Genomic DNA, 17,151 nt, shown 5'->3' with positions numbered 1-17,151 from the left:
TGGCACGCTGCGCTAAACCGGCGCAGCACAGTGCGGGGACTCGCCAAGCGGTGCTGGAAATTGCGTCTGCGCATGCGCAGATACTGGAAATCGCTTCCGCGCATGTCCAGACACTGAAAATTACTTCTGCGCAGGTGCGATTTTCGGCGTCTGGGCATGCTCATAAGCGATTTCCGGCGGCACGGACATGCGCAGATACAATTTCCGGTGGCGCACTGTGCCAGTCTGGCCCAGGGACAATCTCCGTGGGAGTGATCCGGCCCATGGCCGGTAAACCTTGCCAACCCCTGCTCTAACCACTACACCACACTGGCACCAAGGAAGGAAGGGAACAGGTGATTTAAAAAGGGGTGGGCCATCCAGATGGAGGGAGAGCATAAAGATCTCTGCACACTGTTTTGAAGAGCTGCGTAGAAAGGCTTACAGTCAGATGGGCTGGCGATTGTTTCACATCTTTCTGGTCTCACCTTGCTGGTCTAAGTTCGAGGGCCGCTTGCTCTGCAACACTCCCAAAAGCAAATTGCTGACGTCTCTCACGGTGTTCACCAAACTGCTAAGGAAAAGTCGCCAGCTCTCCGCCTGCTCTGGCTTCAACATTGAGGTTGCCACCTCTGGGACCTCCAGCAGACATTGCCTCAGAGCAGAAATCACTCCTGCTGGGACAAAGCATGCTGGCTAAGGCAACGTCCGCACATACATTTGAAGCAGTGTGATACCACTTTCAACAGTCATGGCTTCTTCCCCCCAAGGAATCCTGGGAAGCGTGGCTTAACAGATCTGCCTCCTTCCCCAGGGGACTCTGGGAATTGTAGTTCTGTGAGGGGAGGAGGGGTCTCCAAAGAACTCTCAGCATTCTGAACAAGCCACAATTCCCAGGATCCTTTGCAAGAAGCCATGACTGGTGAACGTGGTACAACACTGCTTTGAATGTCTAGTGCAAATGGGGTCTAAGAGTCCCCCCACAACCGTCAGCTAATATTCCAGGCCCCTCATGGGGTCTGTTCTCCATAGGGGTCTTTCCCCTTAAGTTTTTAATTTTGTACACAAAAGTTTTCCCACAGTATTTTCACATCAGCCCTGTGAGGTAGGAGTAGCCTATGAGAGATCACTAGCCCAAGGTTATTCAGTGATCTTTGTGGCTCGGCGAGGAAATTGTTATTTCTGGTAGTAACAGTAACGCATAAAAAGCAATGAAAATAATGTTTTTTTCAAATTTTAAAATCAAGCCAAATATTAGGACAACTTCCCATTCCAACTTTGCCAGAAACAATGGGTTGCATCCAACACGAGCCTTACTCAAAGTAGACTCATTGAAATGAATGTGGATAACTTAGGTCCATTTTTTACTCTGAGTAAAATTTACATGGCTGCAACCAAGTATGTTTCAGCCACCCAATGCCTGGGTGAAAAGGATGAGGAGATTTCACCCATCCCATATCCAAGAATCTCCTGATGAGTCTGCTGATTCTCCAGAGAGGAGGAGCAGCGTTCTGCTCTCTATTTATTCAGCTCCAGCACCACATCAAAGAGTCAGTCAGTCAGTCAGTGAGTGTGTCGGAGGGAGAGAGACTGAGTGTTAGAGATCGTGTGTAGAGATAAGGTTGCTGCTAAAAGCAGCTGCAGACACTCAGTGCAGCATTCATTTATGCTTAGACCTTGTTTTTGTGTGACAACACAAGCACGCTGACACCAAACTCTATATACATTAAGCATAATAGAAACACCGCTACCTGACCCCACCCCCATCCATCTCCCCTCCCTCCACCCCTTTTCTTTTTTCTTTTTTTAATTCTTCTCCCCCTAATGCCTCACCAAATGAAACGGATTTGTAAAAATGTTACATGGAGAAAAAAAAAATACGAGGCATTACACTCACACTGTAAAACAAGGAAACCCTAAATAAAATATTTAAATATTTATGCTTAGACCTATTTAGCTCTGTATATAGTTTTGTATCATAGTTGTAGTTATAGAATAAAAGAAGATATTCTACAGAGCTGCTCTCCGAGTCGTTTATATGCTGCTAGACTCTGCTATACTCTGCTGTGCAACGACTGTCCTAAAGTGGAAGTGAATCCGGTGCTCACAGCTCTAAGCTGTGAGTCCACAGCACTTTGACCTGTGCAGAAGGTGGTCTCTGGAAGTGCTACCCAGCTCGCCTAGCCCAGTCGGGGCTGAAGCGCATGAGTCCAGTTGGTGGCACTGGCTCACGGGCGATGCTGACAAAGGAATGTTTTAAGAAATCCCTTCTAAAGGATAATAACGAGAGGGATCAAGCGCAGCTCGCAGGTGAGATCATTCCATAAACAGGGAACCACCACAGAGAAGGCCCTGTTGCAAACCCATCCCTCCCTCTCTCTCTCAGTTCCCAAGCAATCCTGCCCTGCTTCAAGCAAACCCCCAACCCCCAAGGCGCTGACCATGTATCGGTGTGGTGTGGGCTGCCAGTAACAAGTCATGGCCAGCCCTGGCAAAATGTGTCCGCAGCTCGCCAAGGAGATGATTGAGGAAGGCCTGGTAGAGACATGTCCCAGGCGGATCTTCCTTTGCCCCTGACAACATTTGTTTCAACGCAAGACTGTCTGTTCTGGTGGAGGAAAAACAGTGAAGGTAGTTAGGAGAGGAAAGGGAGCAGCTGTTCCTTCAAAAACTAAAGTACTGTGGTACCTCAGGTTACATACGCTTCAGGTTACATACGCTTCAGGTTGTAGACTCCACTAACCCAGAAATATTACCTCAGGTTAAGAACTTTGCTTCAGGATAAGAACAGAAATCGTGCTCCGGCGGCGCAGTAGCAGCAGGAGGCCCCATTAGCTAAAGTGGTGCTTCAGGTTAAGAACAGTTTCAGGTTAAGTACGGACCTCCGGAATGAAGTAAGTACTTAACCTGAGGTACCACTGTACAGTTGTACCTTGGTTTTCAACTGCCTTGGGAGCCGAACGTTTTGGCTCCCGAACGGTTGAAAACCGGACCTGATTGTTCCAGTTTTTTAATGTTCTTTTGGAAGCCGAATGTCCGGCAGGGCTTCCGATTGGCTGCAGGATCTTCCTACAGCCAATCGGAAGCTGCGCCTTGGTTCCCTAATGTTTCGGAAGTCGAATGGACTTCCGGAATGGATTCCGTTTGACTTCCAAGGTATGTCTGTATTCTGGACAAGGAGAGGCTGAGTGACAAACAAAAATATAACTCCAAACCGGGATGGGGCAGCCATAGACTGGGAAACAAACTTCCAGGCCTCTCTGGCCTTCACTAGGGCTGGGCGGTATCTGGTTTTAAACACTGCATGCTAAACATTGTGATATACCAATATATCACAATGTCTGAAATAGGGATGGAGCTATGAAGCGATGCACTGGCTGTCTCAATGTTTTTTCCTGCATTGTGATTTTTGCCGGCGCCTGCTCTCGTGATTCGCTGCCCCCCTGCATAAGGCAGGGGAGAGCAGAGTCGGCAGAGTTAACAGAAGAGAAGAAGAGAATTTGGATTTGATATCCCGCTTTATCACTACTCGAAGGAGTCTCAAAGCAGCTAACAATCTCCTTTCCCTTCCTCCCCCACAACAAACACTCTGTGAGGTGAGTGGGGCTGAGACACTTCAAAGAAGTGTGACTGGCCCAAGGTCACCCAGCAGCTGCATGTGGAGGAGCGGAGACGCGAACCCGGTTCACCAGATTACGAGTCTACTGCTCTTAACCACTACACCACACTGGCTCTCAGGAATCAGCTAGCTCCATGGTTTCCCCCACATTGTGATTTTTGCATAGCGTGCGCACGCACACACATATCATAATTCAAGATATATTGCCAGGTCAAAAATTACGAAACTGTTATCACAATATGGATTTCAGTTTGGGACGATATTATTGATACGTCGCCCAACCCTAGTCCAACACACCCTCCTGAGCCAAACTCCTTCATAGTGCTCCCAAACTTACAACCCCAAACAGGGTTGAATTCTGTAAAAGGCTCAAATGGTCATTTAAAAAAATGGTTCAGAGAACAAATATTCTACTTCTGGAGGATGGTTTTCATCAGCACCGCTCCTGCTTCCGCCTCTGGGACTCTGGGGCTGCACATGGCTTCCTGTGCCCGTTCGAAGAGAGCCACAGCAATGGATTCTGGGAAAGCAGGTGGGAAATAGCGGACGAGCAGCTCGGATGCCAGATCACGGATCTGTCGTGGAAGAGGGGAGAGAGAGTCAAACGAGGACAATGGGCAATGTTCAGAACAGAAGAAGAAGAGTTTGGATTTGATATCCCGCTTCATCACTACCCTAAGGAGTCTCAAAGCGGCTAACATTCTCCTTTCCCTTCCTTCCCCACAACAAACACTCTGTGAGGCGAGTGAGGCTGAGAGACTTCAGAGAAGTGTGACTTGCCCAAGGTCACCCAGCAGCTGCATGTGGAGGAGTGGGGAATCAAATCTGGTTCACCAGATTACGAGACTACTGCTCTTAACCACTACACCACACTGCCTTGACCTATGCGCAAAGAAAGATGCTAGGTCCAAAATTCCTACTGTGCCGAAGGAAAATCACCAGATTCTGAAGCTGAGCGTATATCTTTTTTTTTTTTTTTTTTTAAGGATGGGGGACACATCTGGATTTTTGAGCAAGTGCCACAGACCATCCCCGCTGGCCATTAATCAGTAAAGTCAGATCCGGTAGAACTAATCTGAGCCTTGAAAAGCACATAGAGTTGGAAGAGGAAGCAGGACACAGCGTCACTTTCCCTCCTTCAGCTCCATGTGTTTTTCGCACGAGAGAAGGTACTGCTCTCATTGCCTCATGATCAAGGGGTCAGTGAGCAGGTATGGGTGTTCGGGGCAAGACCTTAGTGGTGCCAACGTGCCTCCAAGTGCTACTCTGGTGACACCCCCCACCCCCACTTGTAAATTATTGCCATTCATAGACAAACATGCCCAAGAGTCATGGGAGGATAGGCGGACGACGCACCTCGTTCGTACTGTCCTGCAAGCAGCTCAGCAGTGCCAATGTATTGCTTCTCGAGAAAAACTCCCAGCAGCCCTTGCTCCTTGCCCAGCTCAGTAGCGCAGCCATATTGCCTGTAGAGTAGTACAGTACGGGGGGTGGGGGTAGAAAGCAAGGAGAAACCTCAAGGACTATAACAGGAAAATAGTACTGTATTTTTCGCTCTATAAGACACACCAGACCATAAAACACACCTAGTTTTTGGAAGAGGAAAACAAGAAAAAAAATATTCTGAACCTCAGAAGCCAGAACAGCAAGAGGGATCACTGCACAGTGAAAGGGATTCTTGCTGTTCTGGTTTCTGGGATAGCTGCGCAGCCTGCATTCTCTCCATAAGACGCACACACATTTCCCCTTACCTTTTAGGAGGGAAAAAGTGAGTCTTATAGAGCAAAAAATACGGTATTTTCCCCAAGTGCATGCTCTAAAGAACTGGTGCAAGACTAGACTGTTTGGGGTTGCTTTCTTGGGGTTCAGAAGCATTACTGCCTCTGGTTAATGGAGGTAAAACGCAGCCATCATGATAACTGATAGCCTTCTCCTCCACAAATTATCATAGAATCATAGTTGGAAAGGGACCACAAGGGTCATCTAGTCCAGCCCCCTGCAACGCAGGAATCTTTTGCCGAACGTGAGGCTCCAACCCACAATCATCACATTTGGAGTCTCATGTTCTACCGACTGAGCTATCCCAGGAATTTGCCCAATTCTTTTTTTCAAGGCATTCAAGTTTGCGGCCACCACTGCCTCCTTTGGGAGGGGATGCTAGTTTTAACTGTACTGCATGAGGAAGTACTTTTTCTTTATCTGCATGGAATAATTTTTATGAAATAAAATTAGATAACCGGGCTAAAGAAACTTTTAAGAAATAAAATTTTCCAGAAAGGGGGCAGAGGAGTGGGAGCAAATGCTTGAAATGGCTCGGTTTGGTTTCCGGCTCACTTGGAGCTCTCCGTGGTCCTGAAACTTCCGCCAGGCATTAGAGCCCTGCCCCACGGAATGCCAGGACAGGGCAAGGCAGGTAAAGGTAAAGGGACCCCTGACCATTAGGTCCAGTCGTGACCAACTCTGGGGTTGCGGTGTTCATCTCGCTTTACTGGCCGAGGGAGCTGGCGTACAGCTTCCGGGTCATGTGGCCAGCATGACTAAGCCGCTTCTGGCGAACCAGAGCAGCGCATGGAAACGACGTTTACCTTCCTGCCGAAGCGGTACCTATTTATCTACTTGCACTTGGCCGTGCTTTTGAACTGCTAGGTTGGCAGGAGCAGGGACCGAGCAACGAGAGCTCACCCCATCACGGGGATTCGAACCTTCTGACCTTCTGATCGGCAAGCCCTAGGAGAGCATAAAATAGAGAGGAAGAACCTGAGGTCCTCCAAATGCTGTTGGACTCCAGCTCACATCATCCCAGACCATTTGGCCCCACTGGTTGGGTCTGATAGGAACTGGAGTCCAAGAAACGTCCACAAGCCCATAGGCACCCCATCAACATACGAGGAGGCTGCCCCTTCTTTCTCTCCGGGCTCCAGGTGTCCGTGCAGGTCTCCATGATGGCTGCCAGGAGAAGAAGGGTGGTCTTCCTCCTCTGGAAGTTGGAGCCCGACATCAAGGAGGAGATGCACAGCTCCAGCAGCCACTCAACGAAATCTACAGTGGGAAATAGATTTTTAATGAGGATGCTGTCAGCAGCTCCCGGCTGGTTGCAGGGAAAGTATAAAGACAAGGAAAAGTTTCTTACAGTCCTTTTTTATTTCATACTTTACAGAGAGAGGCTACAGAACCCAGCCTCTTGGATAATGGCATTGTCCCAAGTGAATCTCCACACCCCGTCTCTCCCACTTCCTCATTCATCTCCTCTATAGGTGCTGCTACATGCACTTTCTAAACTATAATCAATAAAAAATAACAGCAAGTTGAGGCGCATGAAATAACACAATACCAGCTAAGAAGCAAAATATTATTATTATTATTATTATTATTAAAAAAAATAACCCTTAACTCTTCTTTTCCCAGCTGCTTCTGCTGTCTCTAGAGTCATGGACTGGCACAGGCTTCAAGGGCTGGGGCAAGGAAGGTGGAAAAAGCCATTTCCTGGTGTCCAGCACAAAGTCTCTCTCCCCAGCATTATCTGTGCTGGGTTCCTGCGCCATTAACAAGCTGATTTGACCAAGGCTACATTCACAAGGCAGGCTGTTCTGTTCCCCTGACAGGCCCCTAACTAACCAATGTGAAAGCCACTTCTGGAAACAGAGTGTCAGGAGTCTGTCAGCGGCTCCCGGCTGGTTGCCCAGGGAAAGTATAAAGACAAGGGAAAGTTTCTTACCATCCTTTCATATTTCAATATTACAGAGAGAGGCTATAGAACTCAACCTCCTGGATAATGCCATTGTCCCGAATGAATCTCCACCCTCCATCTCTCTCACTTCCTCATTCGTCACTTCTACGGGTGCTTCTATGTGCCCTCTGTCTTTGAGCTCTTTGCTCTGCTACTTTTAAGGCTCGCCAGGTTCTGGGAGATGGAGGGTCTGGGATGCTTTCTAATGACAAGGTGTCAGCCGGGTGTTGTTCCGGCTCGCCCATGATTTCCCAACTTTTCCGCTCACCTGCCTCTGAGCTGTGACCTCCCTCGAACCCCTGTTGTCAATCTATACTGCCTTCCTCTTCCTCCCCCCTGGGGGGTCAGGATGGGGAGGGGGTCTCCACCATTCCTCCTCTGCCCAGTCCCTGACAGGCAGGGACGCAGGAGGGCTTGGAAGTCATCAGGAAAAGGAAGCCAAGGAGAAAAGCACCACATCAGAAACATTGGTGTCCCTTCTCTGGCAGAGGGCAGCCTAAGAAAAGAGGATGGAAATCCAATTTCCAATTGGAAATTTAAAAATTGGAAATCAGTGGTACCTCGGGTTACATACGCTTCAGGTTACATACACTTCAGGTTACACATTCCGCTAACCCAGAAATAGTGCTTCTGGTTAAGAACTTTGCTTCAGGTTGAGAACAGAAATCGTTTTCCGGCGCAGCGGCAGCAGGAGGCCCCATTAGCTAAATTGGTGCTTCAGGTTAAGAACGGACCTCCGGAATGAATTAAGTACTTAACCCGAGGTACCACTGTACCAACATTGAAAGATTGGCAAAGTAAAACTTTTGAAATGATTGAATTAGCAAAAATGACGGCAACAATTAGAATGCAATCTAATCAAAATCCCAAACAGGAATGGAAACGTGTAGAAGAATACGTGACCAAAAGATGCTCCAACAAGAATTTATTGATATGTATAGACTGATTTCACTAAGCTAAACTAAGCTAAGCTAAGCTAAGCAGATATATAAGATTGAATGTTTAATTATTAAGATGTAAAATTACAATCTCAATAATAAAGTTACAAAATAATAACAAGGAAGTTACGCCTGGGTGGAGGGAAGACACAGGAATAAGAAATGGATAAATGTGGGTACATAATGAAATGTGAAAATGTGAATTTATGAATATAATGTATATGTATCAACATGTAAATATTTCATATATGTATTGCAACATTAATAATAAATAAATTAAGTGCAAAAAGAAGAAAAGAAAAGAAAAGAGGGTGGCAATTATTTTACAGACAACTCTTCACTTACATGGGGGTTACATTCCAGCCCCACCCTCCACATGAGCGAAATGAGCTTCAAGTGAGGAGCACCTTCTAAATGCCTGCTTTTTAACCTGCTCTTGTTGTAGAAAAAATTGGGGTTTGCTTTTGCAGCCCAAACTCCCCAAGAGACACTTGCGTCCCCTAAGTCCATGATCAGTCAGAGAAGAATGGATAGAAGCAGGAGCCAGTAGAAGGCAAGCACGGAAGATCTTTATTTTCCTGTTTCAACAGAGTTCTCCCCCACTTCGCAAGGAGGTGAGGATTCAGAACAAAGGCGTTCCAAGAACTTTATAAAACTTTAGAACAGGCATAGGCAAACTTGGTCCTCCAGATGTTTTCGGCTACAACTCCCATCATCCCTAGCTAACAGGACCAGTGGTCAGGGATGATGGGAGTTATAGACCCCAAACATCTGGAGGGCCGGGTTTGCCTATGCCTGCTTTAGAAATTGCCCGGCCCCTTAGCCAAAGACCACCTTTGTAACACGCTCCATACTCTTTTTTCTTTTCTACGGTACCTTTGCTTCCAGATTGCCAGAAAGAGCAACAAACAGTGCATTCAAGCCAGCTGCAATCCAGCCTCCTGCCCAACAGCTGTGAAGCAGGGTAGCGCAGCAGCAGCAAGAGCTCCTACGTGCCATTTTGGAGCCCATAGGGTGTTAGTTTTTTTTTTTTTAAAGCCCTTAAAGCCTTTATTTCTGGACTCTTTGGCCTCTAGGGAGGGTCTCCTCACAAGCCACAGGGACTTTCCAGCTTTATCCCGCCACTTCTGGGATGGAACTGAATTATTTACTGATTTCGCGGCACCAACCACATGCGAGTTGGGAGTTGCCTGTACAGTGGTACCTCGGGTTAAGTACTTAATTCGTTCCGGAGGTCCATTCTTAATCTGAAGCTGTTCTTAACCTGAAGCACCACTTTAGCTAATGGGGCCTCCGGCTGCTGCTGCGCCGCCGGAGCACGATTTCTGTTCTCATCCTGAAGCAAAGTTCTTAACCCGAGGTACTATTTCTGGGTTAGCGGAGTCTGTAACCTGAAGCATATGTAACCTGAAGCTTATGTAACCCGAGGTACCACTGTATTTAAAAACGTGAGATGAGCGGGGGGCGCATTTGGTCTGGCATTCTGTTCTTACACAATAGGTGTGTGGAGAATGGGTCAACTCACCCATGGCTTGCCCCAAAGTTGTTTCCGGATCCTTCCCGCCACAGTGTTCCTTCTTGTCCGATTCCTGCTTCCGTAGCAGGGCAAGAGAGCTGTCCCTCAGCCGGACCAGGGCCTTCTTAACCATGGTTTGGAGGAGCTGCCGGAAAGACGAGGATTCGCAGTTCAAGCTCAGTGGCAAAGCTTCCTTCAGGAGTTGGGCCTCCATCTCGGACAAGGCCTGGTTGGTCCTGGGAGCGGAGCAGAGGAGGCTCAACGCCGCCAAGCGGACGTTCTCCTCTTTGGAGAAGAGGCAGGAGGGGAGCCTTTCGAGGGTCTCCGCATTGGAGGGGAAGGCCCCCGAGATGGTCCTCTGGGCATTCAGCAAGGCGATCCACGCCCGCAACTTAGAGGGCTCCCTGCTCCTAAAATTCTCGTCCAACAAAGAGTAAGAGGCTGGGAAAACTCGCAAGGTCCAGCCCAGGAGGTAGTTGGAGGCGTTGCTCTGGAGGGAAGGGGAGGGAGAGGTCAAGGCGCTGGAGAGGACCGCAAGCCAGCAGTGGCCCCAATCCCGAGCCAGCTCTTCCTCTGGGACCTGCTCCCGCCTCTCGGCCCAAACTTTGCGCTGCAGCTGGAGGATCGTTTTGTACAAATCGGAGGCGGCAGGGCACAAGTGGTTGGTCGACAGGCAGTTCAAGAGGTGCTGCGGGAGATCTTTGTATGCATCCAGAACCTGAGCAGAACGGAAGGGAAAAGGAAGATTCAGGAGATGGCAGGATGTTAGGGGTCTTTACACAAACACAAGAGAAGGTCACCAAACGGCACGAAACGCAGGAAGCTGCCTTGTACTGAGCCGGGCCCTTGCTCAGTGCTGGCAAAAAAAGATGTAGTGATCAGGTGGGATTGCTATGAGGAATTATAACAAATATAGAATAAGCCATCTGTGTCAGCAATGAAAGCATTGCGTTGACTGGGTTTGAACTATTTTGATATGATTCTTGATCAATCCACACCTCCGCATCCCTGTTCCATTTCTCTTTCTTGACCCGTCACGTACACTGCCAGTCTTCGCCAGGTAGGCATCCTGGGTCATCAAAGACAGTGGACAGTTTCTTTGATGTAGATTTTCTGATATGTTAATCTTAGGATGTTAATCTTAGGGCCAGGAAACAGATCTCACCTGAAGCTGATAATGATCACTGTCTTCCTGGCCATCCTTCTTATCGTGTATATTGCTTGTTTATGACCTCAGGGGTTGCCAAATGTACTCCTTTGTAGTTCTGTTTTGTTTACCCCAGAAATATGTGTGCTTAATTAGTTTTGGTAGTCTAACTTTGTCCCCACGTGGGGTCTGTTGAAATGCTCAGAAGAAATCTGATTGGTTCTTATGAACACTCTGTAAAAAGTTCTTTTGTGAATAAAACGACCTGGGCTGAGGGGTAGAGGCAGAGATTATTATACGCATCCTTCCCAGAGTCTTGCTGGTTCAAGCCTCTGTGTGTATTCTTATTAATCAGAGTTCAATCGTTCCTTTACTTTGGGAACACCTCAAAAGAGAGTAAGATTCCAAGGGCTGGATTAAGGAGAAACAGGAGAAGCTGCCTTATCCTGTCAGATCCCTGGTCCATCTGGCTTAGTATCGACTGCACTGGCTGACAGCAGCTCCCCAGGTGTGATAGGAATTTTATGGTCTTAGATATATGGTAATGTTCATAAGTGTACCAACCAAGCACATATATAGATCAGCACAGGAAGGCCAACCTGGAACCATTTTGATTCCTAAACTGACCAAATCTTTTCTCTGCAAGGTCAAAATGGAGGAGCCTCCCCATTGTCTTTTCCTTCACAAATCCTGTCTTAAGGGTATGTCTGTGTTTGAATAGGGTGTGAGCCTGTGACCCGACCCAGGAACTAAGTATTTATCATTACAAAAGACTGGCCAGGCTCCCCAAGCAATCCAATCAAGTAACCTGCCAGACAGGAGATAAACAAGGACAGGAGAAAAACAACATTCAAATTTTCTGTTTTAGACCACCTTTTTTGTGATGTAGGTATGATGTATCTGAGGGGTGGTCTTAGGTTACACCCCTTCTGTGATGTATGTATGATGTTTCTGGGGGTGGTCTTGATCTACAGGGTGGCAATTTAAAAAGTCTTTATAAGGCCTCGCACGCCATTTTTCTGGGTTCCTCCTCTCTCCTGCGGGTGAGGGGAGCACTCTGTTGCAACAGTTCAATAAAGATCAAGCTGCTTTGCTTCCCAATATTCTCTGGTTGGCCTCTGTTATTCTCTCCCACCAATAGGGAACCTATGTAAGGACTCTATATGGGCTCTTGGATACCCCATAAGGGAAAAGGGCAATTTTTGTTTACAACATAGTGTTTCAGGAAAGGATTCTCTCCCAGGTCTACCTGAGATGCTGGGGCCTTCTGCATGCAAAGCAGGTGTTCTGAGCTACGCCCCACTGCTAAAGTCAATGGGATCTGTAAACACTGAAAGTGGTTATTGATTTAATTCAAATGTTTCCTAAACTTGGGTCTCCAGCTGTTTCTGAACTACAATTCTCATCGTTCCTGACCACTGGTCCTGCCAGCTAGGAATGATGGGCGTTGTGGTCGAAAAACAGCTGGAGGACCCAAGTTTGGCAAACACACTTGTAACAATACAGTGGTACCGCAGAAGTTGAACAGAATCTGTTCCGGAAGTCCGTTTGACTTCCAAAACGTTCGGAAACCAAGACGTGGTTTCTGATTGGCTGCAGGAAGGTCCTGCAGCCACCCAGAAGCCGTGCTGGACGTCCAGGTTCTAGAGGACGTTCGAGAACCGGAACAATCACTTCTGGTTTTTGATCGTTCGAGAGCCGAATGTTCGACTCCCAAGGCGTTTGAAAACCAAGGTATGACTATAATCTGTTACAGCGCTGGTGCATAGAAACACACAGGTGAAATAGGCTCGTATTATGGCACGTACGAAAGCAGTAAAAAAATAGAAAGGTTTTGGTGGGTTTTGTTTTTAAGAAATTAACAAAGAGGGCAATTTCCATCTCCAGCTACCTGACCCTTTCAGAGTATTATGGGCTGAGCTCTGCACTCACACACCAACATCATCCCCCCCTTACCTTTTCAGGACCCAGGTAGGGCAGAACCGAAATGAGAGGAAAATACCGGGCTCTGGCCTGCCAGGGCATAAGGATGACTCTCTGGAGGAAGTGCCCATAGAGGGGTCTCTCCAGGTCCTCAAAGCGATCACACTCTAAGCTGTAGCTCTCCAGGAGGAGCTGGAAGGAGCTGTGGATGAAATCAGACACCCCTTCCACCTGAACAGTGTGGGCAGAGGAGGGGTGGGAAAGTAACATTATTATGTACGAATCATAGAATTGTAGGGTTGGAAGGGACCGCGAGGGTCATCTAGCCCAACCCCTTGCAATGCAGGAATCTTTCTGCCCAACGTGGGGCACAAACCCACAACTTTCTAACAGCCTGAGATTAAAAGTCTTGTGCTCTGTTGACTGAGCTATCCCCTGCTGCAGTCCAGGGTAGATAAAAATCAATGATTTTTTTTTATTAAGAAAATTAAAAAATGGTTTTTTTTTTTACTTAGATTTTTAAAAATTTAAATCAGATTTTTAAAATTTAAATAAGTTTTTTTTTATCAGATTTTTTAAAAATTAAATTGGATTTTTAAAATAAAATGCTTTTGGAGGAAAAATCTTTCTATAGTTTTCTATTTAAGTTACATTATAGTCCAAAGGCTATTCATCAGGAAAGAAGGATTTGTTTTAAGTTTTTCATGTTTGCTAAAACTCAGTCTGAGGTTTGTTTGTTTTTTAAAAAAATTGTTTAACCACATCAGTTAACAAACATGGATACATATGCTGTAATGTTATTATTCTAGTTACATTAATTGCTCAAATTCTTATTAAGGACATGATTCTTTTTCTCCTTCCAATAAAGTACAGCAGAAAAGTTGTCCAAATATAAACAGTTAACTTACTAAACCTCACAATAATTTCGTAATTACCTGTCTATGTATTTCTAATAGTATAACCAAATCAGTAGTTTTGATATATCTCTAAAAACTACTCTGAAAATTTATTATTCCAGAAATGAAACCTTTACCTGGTTGGAAATATTAAATTATACCAGCAAGAATGAGTCTTTCTGGAAAAAAATGATTTAAATCGTGATTTAAATTGAGATTTAAATCTATTTGATTTAAATCAAATCCACCCTGCTACAGTCCAACAACATCTGGAGGGCCCCTCATTGAATACCCTCTGATCTAAGTGGTACCCCTGACTTTTGGTCTGCTTAGCTTTTGCTGTTGCACGAGGTTGTTTTTGTTGAATATAGGTGTTTGGGTTTCTTAAAAACTAACGTTAAGCCTCCTCTGCGGGTGCAGCTTTGACAAGATACAAGAAGTCCAGGTGAAATGAAAAAGGTACCATTACCGGGCTCTCTGCATTGTTCCAGAGGAACTGGGTCAGTCTCTCGAGAAGTCTAGATTGGTCTGCCAGCACCCGGCTCCTCTTCCCTTCCCAGATCTCCTCCAGACTTTCTCGGACGCGTCGAAGCCATAGAGAAAACACTGCAAATGGAGGTCCAGGCTAATCACACCAATGACAACCACTTCCTCGTTCTGCATACACAATGTTTTAAAAGCAGGAATGGGGAACCTGTAGCTCTCTGGATGTTGCTTCAACTCCAGCTCCCATCAGCCACAGTTGGCATAGACTGTGGAGGATGGAAGTTGTAGTCCAGAAAACTCTGGCGGGTCACAGGTTCTCCAATGGCCTTGGCCCAGTATACCTGAAGGAGTGTCTCCACTCCCTTCGTTCTGCCTGGACACTGAGGTCCAGCTCCAAGGGCCTTCTGGCGGTTCCCTCGCTGCGAGAAGTGAGGTTACAGGGAACCAGGCAAAGAGCCTTCTCGGTGGTGGCACCCTCCCATCAGATGTCAAGGAAATAAACAACTACGTAGCTGATTTCTAGGAGACATCTGAAGACAGCCCTGTTTCGGGAAGTTTTTAATGTTTGATGTTTTATCGTGTTTTTAATATTCTGTTGGGAGCCGCCCAGAGTGGCTGGGAAAATCCAGCCGGATGGGCAGTGTATAAATAAATAAAATAAAATAAAATATTATTATGAGCATATCATTGTTTACTTCAACTCACCTGTGGAAACAACTCAGAGGCCACGAAAGAAGGAAGGGAGGATAACAACAGGAAGATTTAAAGGAACTATTGGAAACTCAAGGCAGTAGAGATATAAGATGATCAGAGCCCCACAGAACTTCAAGCATGGGAAGTCCCAATAAAAATTTATAATTTGGCAGGATATTTGGACTATCTAATAGGTATTTGTATAATTTGGAATATTTAATGTGATTTGATTGGATTGTTAAAATGGAAAATTTAATAAAAATTATGTATATATAAAAAAAAAATTATTAATATGCTTCTTTCCTGGTTGAGAATTGGGTCTCCTTTGGCTGTGACCATCTGAATTGGATAGATGACTTCAGGGCAAACCACCTACCTTGGAAGCAGTAGTAATCCGGCTCCTCCATCAGGACCAAAAGAGCTGGGAACAGGACATCCAGCAACAGACAAGCCTGCGGAAGAGGGTATAAGGGCTGTGATTTAGCTGCATTTCCTGCACGGCAGGCGGTTGGATGAGATGGGTCCCTTCTCAACTCTACACTCCTACGATTCTATAGGGGGGAAATGGTGTGTGGGGCGGGAGGAAGCAATCACAGTACAGTGGTACCTCTGGTTACGTACTTAATTTGTTCCGGAGGTCCGTTCTTAACCTGAAACTGTTCTTAACCTGAAGAACCACTTTAGCTAATGGGGCCTCCTGCTGTCGTCGTGCCGCCAGAGCACCATTTCTGTTCTCTCCTGAAGCAAAGTTCTTAACCCGAGGTAATATTTCTGGGTCTGTAACCTGAAGCATATGTAACCTGAAGCGTATGTAACCCAAGGTACCACTGTATATTTTTTTCAGGCCCAGGATTAAGAAAAGCCAACAAAAATCATGCATCTCTCTCAGGGAAGGAGGCAGAAAAAAGCCTTGAAATGAGAAAAAACACGGAATTTTTATAACAAGACAGTTGTTTTTTTAAAAAAAATCTTAATTACAGTGGTACCTCGGGTTAAGTACTTAATTTGTTCCGAAGGTCCGTACTTAACCTGAAACTATTCTTAACCTGAAGCACCACTTTAGCTAATGGGGCCTCCCACTGCTGCAGCACTGCCGGAGCACGATTTCTGTTCTCATCCTGAAGCAAAGTTCTTAACCTGAAACACTATTTCTGGGTTAGCGGAGTCTGTAACCTGAAGCGTATGTAACCTGAAGTGTATGTAACCCGAGGTAACGCTGTATTGTTACATTTAAACCCCACACGGTTCCTGCAAAGTGGCATCCACACAGTTCTCCCTCTCATCCTCACAACAACCCTGAGAGGTAGGCTAGGCTAAGAGGCAGTGACAGAGCACTCTTCTTCCCAGGCTGTGAGGGAAAATGGTGAAAACAGGTTCTTTATGGACAGAGTGATTTTTGCAGCTGTTGTTAAAGTTGCAAAACAACGAAGCACGGGACGGAGGGATGGAGAAATTTCTGAAACAGCAATGGGATATCAGCTCCACCCAAGGCATGAAGGAGAACAGCAACAACCGGGAAAAGATAGACATAATATTTTACAAGGACAGAAACACCACACACAGGAAGAACAAGGATATAGTTTGAGTGCCTCACTTGTCGTTTTAGAAATCATTTAATGTGTCAACACAAATAGACGTTATTAATATTGCAGTTGTTGTATAAGGGATCATTATTTTACACGGAATGTAACTGAAATTAGTTAAGATTTTGGAACGCAGAAATAAAAGGGGGGGGGGGGGGAATCAAACCATCAATTCTAGCACGCAGAAGGCCACCTAAATTATACAATTCAGTATTTGAATGATTGGTATTAGTAATTTTATTATAATTTGGTATTGTTATAATGAGGCTATTATTGGATGGTAATTGAAAATTAATAAAAATTATTACATAAAAAAGAAAGGTAAAGGTAAAAGTAAAGGGACCCCTGACCATTAGGCCCAGTCGTGACTGACTCTGGGGTTGCGGCGCTCATCTCGCTTTATTGGCCGAGGGAGCCGGCGTACAGCTTCCAGGTCATGCGGCCGGCATGACTAATCCACTTCTGGTGAACCAGAACAGAGCAAGGAAACGCTGTTTACCTTCCCGCCGGAGTGGTACCTATTTATCTACTTGCACTTTGACATGCTTTCGAACTGCTAGATTGGCAGGAGCTGGGATAGAGCAACGGGAGCTCACCCCGTCGCGGGGATTCGAACCGCCGACTTTCTGATCAGCAAGTCCTAG

General features: G+C 46.1%; 1 protein-coding gene across 2 annotated transcripts in view; it reads right to left on the bottom strand.

Moving 5' to 3' along the window:
- LOC310833850 (tRNA (32-2'-O)-methyltransferase regulator THADA-like) overlaps positions 1-17,151 on the bottom strand; it is a 60,649-nt gene that overhangs the window by 28,098 nt on the left and 15,400 nt on the right. For both annotated transcript variants that reach the window (XR_014558964.1, XM_083716819.1), the window contains exons 9-17: positions 15,301-15,376; positions 14,215-14,351; positions 12,883-13,080; positions 9,789-10,497; positions 6,485-6,637; positions 4,955-5,064; positions 4,013-4,173; positions 2,421-2,587; positions 468-653 (exon numbers count right to left, since the gene is read on the bottom strand). Coding sequence is in view for 1 of the 2 variants with exons in the window: in XM_083716819.1 (XP_083572945.1) it covers positions 468-653; positions 2,421-2,587; positions 4,013-4,173; positions 4,955-5,064; positions 6,485-6,637; positions 9,789-10,497; positions 12,883-13,080; positions 14,215-14,351; positions 15,301-15,376 (1,897 nt within the window). In the remaining variant the exon portion in view is untranslated. The remainder of the gene's footprint in view (positions 1-467; positions 654-2,420; positions 2,588-4,012; positions 4,174-4,954; positions 5,065-6,484; positions 6,638-9,788; positions 10,498-12,882; positions 13,081-14,214; positions 14,352-15,300; positions 15,377-17,151) is intronic.

This window comes from Podarcis gaigeae (assembly GCF_964106915.1).
Source record: "Podarcis gaigeae genome assembly, chromosome: 16".
NCBI classification, from domain to species: domain Eukaryota; kingdom Metazoa; phylum Chordata; class Lepidosauria; order Squamata; family Lacertidae; genus Podarcis; species Podarcis gaigeae.
Note: the sequence above shows the minus strand (reverse complement) of the source record. Positions and strands in the feature narration are given on the sequence as shown.